Source organism: Drosophila erecta, unplaced genomic scaffold (assembly GCF_003286155.1).
Source record: "Drosophila erecta strain 14021-0224.00,06,07 unplaced genomic scaffold, DereRS2 tig00000092-arrow-pilon, whole genome shotgun sequence".
Lineage (NCBI taxonomy): Eukaryota > Metazoa > Arthropoda > Insecta > Diptera > Drosophilidae > Drosophila > Drosophila erecta.
The window spans coordinates 17188861-17198691 of record NW_020825207.1 but is presented as its reverse complement, the minus strand read 5'-3'; the positions used below and the strand labels follow the sequence as shown (position 1 = coordinate 17198691).

At 43.8% G+C, this 9831-nt stretch overlaps 2 protein-coding genes across 4 annotated transcripts in view; one reads left to right on the top strand and one right to left on the bottom strand.

The window, feature by feature from the left end:
* Positions 1 to 99: 99 nt before the first annotated feature.
* On the bottom strand, positions 100 to 4802 carry LOC6549303 (regulation of nuclear pre-mRNA domain-containing protein 2). 3 transcript variants are annotated; one of them, XM_026980755.1, is made up of 9 exons: positions 4272 to 4802; positions 4086 to 4212; positions 3448 to 3898; positions 3228 to 3386; positions 2397 to 3167; positions 2159 to 2282; positions 1990 to 2097; positions 1397 to 1927; positions 100 to 226 (listed from the first exon to the last, which is right to left on the bottom strand). In XM_026980755.1, exons 1-9 carry the CDS (start codon positions 4423 to 4425, stop codon positions 159 to 161), a joined length of 2493 nt encoding a protein of 830 aa, XP_026836556.1. In that variant the 5' UTR covers positions 4426 to 4802; the 3' UTR covers positions 100 to 158. The 3 variants fall into 3 exon arrangements, with proteins under 3 accessions (XP_026836556.1, XP_001974377.1, XP_015011942.1); XM_001974341.3 differs by lacking the exon at positions 100 to 226 and having other exon boundaries at positions 1061 to 1927; positions 2159 to 2294; positions 4272 to 4425; XM_015156456.2 differs by lacking the exon at positions 100 to 226 and having other exon boundaries at positions 1377 to 1927; positions 4272 to 4749.
* Positions 4803 to 5152: 350 nt separating this feature from the next.
* The window catches only part of LOC6549289 (dual 3',5'-cyclic-AMP and -GMP phosphodiesterase 11), a 57128-nt gene continuing 52449 nt past the window's right edge, over positions 5153 to 9831 (top strand). The window contains exons 1-2 of the mRNA XM_026980185.1: positions 5153 to 5251; positions 6286 to 6422. The gene's annotated coding sequence lies outside the window, so the exon portion shown is untranslated. The remainder of the gene's footprint in view (positions 5252 to 6285; positions 6423 to 9831) is intronic.

Genomic DNA, 9831 nt, shown 5'->3' with positions numbered 1-9831 from the left:
GTCATTTGTAAGTGCTATGGGAACTGTGGGTGGACCAACGATCCGAAACGGATGATGACGAGTATCCAGTAACACAAAATACGCATTGTACAATATGTATACAGTTTCAGATATCACATTGATGTTTGTATTTATAGAACTAAATACAGAATGTTAACTTAGCTTACTATAACTATCGTATATTGCTTGAGTCCATAGAAATCTGAGAAATTGCTCTCCACTAAGTCTGGAATAGAATGCACAACAAAATAAGTAAAATGGTACATAGTAAACTAACTAAGTAGTTAATAAATTCGAATAAACCTTAATTGGTGGGCCAGAATGTTTTTCGAGAAATTTTTAAAGTTATTTGTCGAGAATAATTAATACCCTAACTAACTTCTTTTTATTTACATAAGTCAGATCATTGTAACGGTCGGCCTGCTTTTAGTGTCAACACTCGATGAACGTGGCTGCCACCAATAGAAGTAATATATCCCATTTCAACGTAATTGTTAAAATTTATGTTGGTGGAATCTGGATCGGTGCTAATCCAACAATATTTATTCAATGAATACATAAACATTTTTAAAATATCGAGGATGGGAAAACATCGCTCTATAAATGCCATTACAACGATCTGACGAAAGTGCTGAAAAGTGTTTTTTATTAACATTATATTTGGATTTTCATTGCAAATAGTTAAATTATAAATTCAAGACGATATATATTTTTAAAGATAAATATCATTGACAATTAGTGAAGAGCATAGAACTTTTTGAATTACGTTAACAATTAATTTTTGGACTAATTTTCGTTATAACTATTTACAATTACTAGTGTCTATGTTTAGCACTATGAATAAGCGAAGGCATTAACTAATTGTACACTATATACTTAATCTATGTAAACACACAAACATAAGTAAGACAAAAGTGTAAGTGTAAAGTCTTTGCACGTGTTGTCCTAGGTTCCCCTGGATGAAGGCTGCTGACGTTGGCTGATTGGAAACAATAAGCTTTTAATAATATTTTACACAATAAAATGGCTCAACGAAGTTCGTGAATAATTTTATTTAACTTTCGCTTAGATTGCCGTTGGTTTTTTGTTTAGAATTCATGTTACATATTATCTCAAGAATATACTTCTTTATACATTGAAAACCATTGGCTTTCAATAACAACCATAGGTTGGTAAGGTAATATTATACACAGCAATGTACAATATTTTCTGCCAACGTCATCTGCCCACCGCCCAAAGGGAAACCAAGAGAAATGTGTGGGGTTAATGAGTTATCTGTTCTATACAATACACTTTTTTTTTTAAATTAAATCAAAGTGAGATAGGTGAAATCTAAAACTAGGGTCTCTCTGTTTGTAGATCTATAAAATACGTAATTACATCATCCAAGCTTTACCACGCATGCGCCCGCGGCCACGCATTGGACCGCCAGGTCCGCCACCCCTAGGAAAAAATGGTCGCGGCCCTGGTCCGGGACCATCAAATCCCGGTCCGGGCATCCGTTGGTAAGGCGGTCTGAAAGGACCTGGTCCGGGTGCATTCCATCCCCGACCTCTTCCACGCCCACGCTGCATTCCATCAGGACCATTCATAGGTGGACCGGGAAAGCGCTGAAAGGGCGGGAAAGGTTGTCCATATGGAGGTCGTGGGGGTGGGGGTGCTCCACCTCCTCCCATTTGGATGGGATTCATTTGGTTCCAGGGCTGCTGCTGTTGATGCTGCTGATGTTGGTGATGCTCTTGCTGTTGATTTTGCTGCTGTTCATGGTGTTGCTGCTGATCCTCTTCATCGGGCAAAGGGGCCCCCATAAAACTGTTTGCCTCCCAGGGATTAATAAACTCAGGCGGAGTTTCCAGCAAAACTGGACGCGATGGCGTCAATGCACCATTGGCGTCGGTATCGGCTTCTCCATTATCCTCCTTGGACTCTAAAACATCCAATTGTTTATATGTTATAAACATTACCCTAGGGATTTTTTTTTCAACTTACCTCTTAGTGACTCATCAATATCGTCATCCGACATATCCATATCAATAACCATATCAGCAGGATCATAACGCGTAGCACCATCTACACGGTCCGATTCAGATGAAGAGCCTGTTTTAAGGGAATGAACTTGTTTTATTTTGTAAAATATAATTATTTTACTCGCACGTACTAGCATTGGATTTAAGCGGCGAGCAGGTTTTGCTTTTTGCATAGTTGTTGCCAGGAGGGGCCATGATACCTTCATCGTTGGGATTCGGGACAATGCGGTAGTCCACATCGCCGCCAGTAAAGTCCTGAAAGGAAGACTGCCAGGTATTATAATATATTAAACTAAAACTATTATAAATGCTGTATCCAACAAGTATGTTGAGCAAATTAAAAGCAAAAAAGATTACTTTAAAAGTTACCTTTTCTGCTCCGCCAGGTGAACCAGTGAGTGATATTAAATTCCTGTGGTCAATGTCCACCAACTGTCTGGTCTTGTCCTTGCTCAGACCCAACTTGGCGCCAAAATCGAACGCCGGGGGAAGCTGCAAAGTGCGATGGTCTACGTCCTCGGCGCCCAGCGCTACAGGATTCGTATGTAGAAGCTCGTTATATTCGATCGGAGCTGCCGTGGAGCTGGCCTTCCTGTCAAAGTGCGGCGGCGAATGGGGAGTTGATTGATTTGCATACGAAGAAGAGCTTGCCCCACTACTGTTTAGGCTAGAGTCGAGCGGCGTCCACGACATACTCATATTCCACGTGTTGTTGAAATCATCTGCCGATCCACTAGAGGGGCCAAGCGACGGTGGCAAGGGTGGCGGTGGCATGGGCGCAGGCGTGTACTGGTCGTTTTGACCCCCACTGCTTCCTCCGTTTCCGTTATCACCGTAGCGATGCGATGGTGGAGGCGGGACATATTGGTCTTGGCTGCCAGAACTGAACAGGGGCGGATTTGGAGTATATTCCGCTGATCCTCCAAGACCTGGTATGGAGCTGGTATCGGAACTGGAAATAGGCTCCGGCTTGTAGAAATTGGCATTCGGCACGTATGCTTCGTCATCCGACCGCGAACCAATCACCTCAATGGCACTTCCTCGATCTTTCGAGTCCCGCTTGAAGTCGTTGATGTCGAATGGCAGCTTGCCACCATCCAGATAGCTTGTGAAGCCATTAATACTACCGCCAAATAGGTTCTGTAAAGAAAGTAAATAAACTTAACTAACATCAATTATTATTTTACTAGATATAATTACCAGAGGCAAATTATTTTCCTCGGGCAACTGGAGATCTGCATCGCGTTCGGGTGAAGGAGCATTCACGTCTGGCGAGGGTATGGGACTGGCCAGGTTGGGTATGGTCTCGTCCAGCTTTCGTTTAACTATTTTAATGCGCGTACCAAAGCTCTTATAGGCCTGTAAGATAAACCATTTGTAAATGCTTTGTAATTTGAATGACTGAATAGAAACGACTTACGCTGGCGACCACTTTGACTTCCTTTCCCTGATGTTCGTAAAACTTTTTCGCCGCTTCAATACTGGCTAGTACCGCCTTCCGACACTTAATTTCGTTCTGCAGGTTCTTATTGTAGGCATTGATGAACGCCACACAGCGCTCCACCTCCTTCTCAATGTCTCCGGAGTGGCTCTTATCCTTCAGCTGCTGCTTGATGACTTCTATTTCGAAGGTTGGCGGCTTGGGCAGCTTCTGCATGCTTTTGTCGGTGATCTCGGCCAGTTCGACGCACTCCCTCACCTGGGCGATCAGATTGGCATTCTGGAACTCGTCGCTGACATCGATCTGGGACTTTTTGGGCGGCGCTATGTTCAGCAGGCCGCTCAAGTCGCTGAGGTACTCCTCATTGTAGATCTCACGCTGCTCCCAGATCTTGAAAATTCGTAGGATTTTATCTTTGACGCGCTCGTCGCTGGTGGGAGAAACAATTTTTAAAGCTGAATTAGTATGGCTCTCATAATGAGAGGGAGACAGAAGCATCGAAAAGTTCGCGACAGGCCGAACGTTTGTTTGTTTGTTTTGATAGTTGTTTATGCATTATCGGGTTTCGTCGCTACCACTACACTACTTCCGCCCCGCGTCTGGTTGGGAATACCTACCGCACCATGGTGGTGGCTCTTTGGAGCGCTGTTGCCCAGCACTCCACAAACTCGTAGCGCTTGCGCTTGCTGTACTGGATGACATCGTTGGCCAGATAGAACAGAACCAGGCGGTGGTCCACGCGAACTAGAAGGGTGGAGGTGGATCATTAGCTTGTGAGGCGCGGGGCAGCACTGCGAACTCACCCCTTTTGAAGACGTTCAGCCAGCACTGGATGATCTTCTTGTGGTTTGAACGGTGCTGTAGGCACCAGTTCGACATCTGCTGGATGCCCTCCTGCGTGTCCTTTAGCGCCTCCAGTCGCGTCTCGAACAGCTCCTCGTCGAAGGTTTCCGTCATTTTAATCGATCCCACTTGGCGGCTGGGTGCTCAGCGCATTACAATTGTTTACTACGTTTTTTGCCGCTGTTAATTTTCAGCGTTGTATTTCCACTTTTCTTCTTCTCCCCACACGCGTACTCAATGAATTTTCGCTCACTGCGCTTTTCCCGCTCGAATTTTCATCAAACCGTTGGCATTTTCAATGAGTCGCATGGTTTCCGCATGTTTTTCCGGCCGTTTTAAACTTATTTGGCGTTTTTTTGTTGGATTTAATTAAAGCATTCGGTAAAAAACAGAAAAATCGTGCCCACTTTACCTAGAGGTGGTAAAAAAGCTGGTGTATGCGCGATGCAATCGGTATTTTGGATTACAACGCTGGCCGACGGAGCAACCTACTCGATATTAATCGTATCGGCGGAGGGTTGAAAACTTGGATATATTTTAAAAACTATGTTTTCCAACTTTAGTAACAAAATGTGAACATTAAAACCGGTTTGCATTATTTTTAAATATAGCTCTCGTCAAATAGTGAAATTCAACGTTAACAGAGCTCTAACAGCCGAATATATATATTTTGAAAGGTACTATTATTTATTTTCGGTTAAGCACGAATTTGGATTTAGTTAAATATACATAGCTACATATACAATTGCAGCTGCCACATCTATCGAACCCCCCTGAGCACGCCCCTGAGAAAGAGAGAGAATGCTTAACAGTGGCGAAACCTATATAAGCAAGCGGCACACGCCGAAAATATCCTGTAAGGATTCGAACGCGACGCGGATGCCACAAGAGTTTTGTGCTCAGTTAGCCGACGCTATCGCAGCTGTCGCACATTTTGCCGGTATGGTGAACGCCTCTGTTTGCTTCAATTCATTGATAACAATTTGTGTTCAAATGCGTTGGGGATTTCTTGTGCATTGCTGTTGTTATTGCTCTGGCATATGGTGTCCTGACCAGAGACGAGCAAGAAAAATATACTGTTCTACGAGAAATTTAACAAAAGATTTATTGAAAATGTAATAGTCCAATGTAAGAACGCAAATAGGGCTTAAATACACAACCGAACTGGTAGCTTGCTGTTTGTGGCTCAAACAAATGGCACATTTTCCGCTTGAGTAAGCAACAAGTGAGTTCTGACTCATGAGTATTTTCTTCTAACGCGTTTACTTCACCGTCTGCGGTGGTTTTGATTTTCTTGCGGCTTAATTTTATTTCGGCAGAACGGCGCGCAGCAAAAACTAATCAAAAAGTATTGTTATTATATAGCAGGAAAAACACTGAGTATTTGCCACGGCTCTGTAGGATGTGCGTGAATATCCTTTTTCCTTGAGCCCCGTGAAGGCTACTCAGTTTTATTCGATTTAGTTCATTATAAATAGTACATAGAATTTCCAAATATTTGTCAGGAAAATGAATGATAATGTTCCTGAATGTATTTAAAAGGGTTCGAGCACTATGGGTTAAATATGATAGCAGAATGTTCACTTTTCCAGTTGTATATTCAATTTCCATAGGCCGTCCTATATTCCCCAGACGATTGCCTGCCAACTGAGAAATGAGCAAGTGTCCTGCATTTTTGCCAGCTCCTCTTCCCCGTGGCCATTAGGGCCATGTAATTATTCTGATTACTTGGCTCAGACTCACAGACAGGACACCAATCACAGCGGCAACAGCAATAACAACGGCAAATCCCACGCTGCGCCACTGACCCAGTGCCAAGTTACGTCGGTGTCGGTGGCGGTGCCACTCCCACTCCGTCCGGACTTTCTGCGTCCGGCTCGGTTACGGCTCTGGCCATTTGACCAGCGACGCCACACGGCCAAGGAAATGCGCCGTAGCAAATAATTACGCTTCAATTGCTGCTCTCCCTTCAAGGACTTTCGTGTTGATTGTGTCCTGAGCTCAATAAAAAATTGGATGAACTAGAACGGAATTTCGAGTGGCTTAAAGTGTTGTCAAAGGAAACAAGCGACAGAAAGTGAAAAGGACCAAATCAGAAGAACTAACCAAAGGTGAGTTAACTTAGTTCACAGATTTAATTGACGCATAGTCAGTAAGTGGAAAGTTAGGAAGTAGAGTTCTTAACAGCTCGCTAACAGTTTGGATAACTAGAGTTTTGAGTTAAAGCTCTACAATTTCTTATAAATCAATCTTTCTAGTTCTTAAGGAAGTGTGCGTTTCTGAAAGTGTGCTTAAAAACACATATTTCCGAAGTACATGTATTATTCAAAGTAATGACTAACCTGCTCATTTCATGCCAATCCCTGGGGCTCCGACGTCATTTCCTTGGCTTTAAACGTACATTTACACTGCTCCCTCGACACCCACAGAAACTCGACGATAATCACAATTAGCCCTCACCTTTGGCGCAACGAGAAACAATAAACACTAATTAGAAGGCAATTGCGACGACAGCATCGCGCATTTGAAAGCGTTGGGCTTTCCACTCGTGTAACCTGATTTTCCGCGCCCAAGGACCTTTGTCCTTAGACGAGCACACACTCGCTGGCGTTTGTCAATTAGTTGGAAATCAGCTGCCGTTTTCCCGCCTCGCCTTTCCGATCCAAGCTCCACAGACTGCGTCGCAGTGTCGTACACTTGCTGGAAAATTTAATCTCTAAAATTTTGCCACTGCTTATGTTTGCATGCGAATTGTTGCATGCACAGCATCACTAAGAATGTGAATATGCACAATTACCCATTTTCATTTGCATATCCCAGAGCGTTTTTCCACCTCAGCTGCACTCCGCAACTTTTGATTTGTACGTCAGTCGATGTCGCAGGGCAAACAACTCGTGCACGGGAAGAAAATGTGTGTCAACACGTCCGGGAAAGTAGTGTAAGGAAAGTCGCTACAGGGTGAAATAAGCCCCAAACGGCTGCCATCAACCTGCGTCGGCGGAGATCGACGTCATCATGGCAGCCTCCCACGCCTCGGGCGGCAAAAAACCGAGTACCGAGTACCGAAAACGGCGTAAACAAGTGCCAGCGTCAGCACTAAATTAGTTGGATGGCACGGGATTAGGTTAGTCACTAGGTTGTTCCCTCTGCAGTTGTTGTTTTGCGGAATACCTCTTTAACTAGTGCTCCTACGCTTCGGATCATGATTACGTTGAATACGAAAGAATGATAAAGTTGGGTGAAGATACTTGCATGCCATATTTGAGCACGCTGTCCCACTGCTCAAGATGGCTATGATTTAGATTTCCATTTTCAGTCTAGATTCCTGGCTTGACTAGTTCTGCGTCGAAGCCATTGCCCTTGAAGAAGGTGCATGGGCAGAACTGACAAATTGAATGCATCGTTTGCCAGGGGCACATGATGGATGGCCACGAGCCCCTCATCCAGGCAATTGTGTGGCCAAACGCCAGCCCACACACAATCTATGACACGGGGAAGGAGTCGGGAGCCACTTCGGCTGCCTTCTTTTTTCATTTGCATGCATATGTGGGCACGACAACCCGCAGAGTCGCAGAACCAACAAAAACAGCTTGACAAAGGACACGCAGGGCAGGAGCAGGATGTGCGAAAAGGACGCGGGCACACACTCCGGTGGATGTCGAGAAAGCTGCCGTGGCTGGCACTTAATAAGTCAACATGGCTCTGCTCATTTATCATATATGACAATTTACTTTGCCCCTCGGAAAATGTAATGGCCAGGAGTGGAAAAGGGGGCAGCGTAATGTACCACATGACTTATTCATCGCAAACACTTTGAGATAGCTTAAAGGAACTGAAAAAAGTGTGCAGGAGCGTATATTAAGGTATTCTTGACTTCTTGCAAGGGCTATGAGTAATACAATTTACTTTCATACATATCATATTTGTAATAGCACTTCAAAGTGGTTGTATTCTAATACTAATAGTTGCTAAGCTTACTTGTGTAAGGTTGCAAAATATAAATATTAAAGTTGAATTAACTGCTCCCATGCAGCCACTTTTTACGTAAAATTAACAAAGTCCATGTAAAACACATTTTTCCCAACATGCAACAAGCTTAAAGCAATATATCTCGTTGCTTTTTTTGGTGCTTCTGCGAGTTAATGAGCCATCTCTCATTCAACCCGCAAGTCATCAGCAGCATTGTCCTGGTAATTCATTGCCAGAGCCACGCCCGTTCGGGTGCCGCCCCCAAGGATCCGCCACGCCCGTTCGGGTGCCGCCCCCAAGGATCCGCCGCGCGGCATCGCTTGACTTGCATAATTAGCTAATTGAGCGCTCAGCGTTAATGATTCGGCATCAAGAATAGGAGGAATTGTTAACCGCATACTGGCACACAAATTGAAAATGGAAAATGGAAAAAGGGAAATGGGAAACTGGTTCGCGAAAAAATGCTTTACTCCCTAGGCTCCTCTAAAGTCCCATCTTCGAAGGCGCCATTCAGCTAATAAACGTTCTGTTGTACGAGTATGCTCTTGTCCCACGCGGCGTATACGCAACCTGCAACGAAAATGTCTGCTACGTGATTTGAACACCAGAATCGAGATACACGTGGCTGCGTAAATTCCAGCCCATGCTCATTTTGATACAAAACTGTACACTTCAAGGTAGACACAAATTTGAAATTATACAAATTATCATGGATTTTAAAAAGTGCTTGAATTTAAATATGCCATTACGAATTTGTAACTAAAGATGTTGATTTGTTTATGTGGCACGACCGAGCAGTTTTGTTATTAAGACTGTGCTAAATGATTAGTGATTTGTTCCCTGTGTACTGACACTTCTTTCTGTTTCTCCCATCACGTCTGTTGTCTGTTTGCCTTGGTTTTTCCTTACTCCCGCCATTGTTGTCGCGTCGGTTTTTTGCCGCTGCTGTTGACTTTCGAGTGCGCACAATGGCTGCGTCTTGAGATCCGTGGATCCTGCTCCTGGACGATTGGCAGGACTCGTCGGGCTCGTCGAGTTGAGCACGTTTTATTTTAATAGCGCTCTAGTGGCGCATTTCCTCAAAATCCCTGGCCAGCGATTGTTTGGAAAAGGGCTCTCGGAGCCCTGGCAATCCTCGGTACTCATCTCTTTCTCTGAAGTTGCATTGAGTGGCTGTTTTCTCGGTACTTTAGCCAAGAAAAGTGCCAGGTGGCAACTGTTTTAAACAGAAGTCAAACATGGCAAGTTAACTTGACTGGAAAAGCGGCTTAAAATGTTGTCAAAGAGTTGTATTTGCAGAAATTCCTATATAGCTACGATTCATTTTTATAAGTTCAAATTGTCATACATTTCACGCTACGTCTGTCTGGCTGGATATAAAGTTTGAAAAGTTGCTTTATTTTGATATTTAAAACCGCTTGAACTGCACCTATTAAAACTCAATGAAGCCAATTTAGCCATAACCAACTAAATTTCTTCGCTCCTGGCTTGTCTAGCCAGCTATTATTCTGTAATTTGATTACTCAACATCAAGTTCCTAAGCTTTAGCCA

Coding starts and splice junctions, on each gene's coding strand:
- LOC6549303 (XM_026980755.1), bottom strand. CDS start 4,425: ATGACGGAAACCTTCGACGAGGAGCTGTTCGAGACGCGACTGGAGGCG. Junction 3,899..4,085: donor AGAGCCACCACCATGGTGCG/GTAGGTATTCCC, acceptor TTCTCCCACCAG/CGACGAGCGCGTCAAAGATA. Junction 3,387..3,447: donor AAGTCAAAGTGGTCGCCAGC/GTAAGTCGTTTC, acceptor TTTATCTTACAG/GCCTATAAGAGCTTTGGTAC.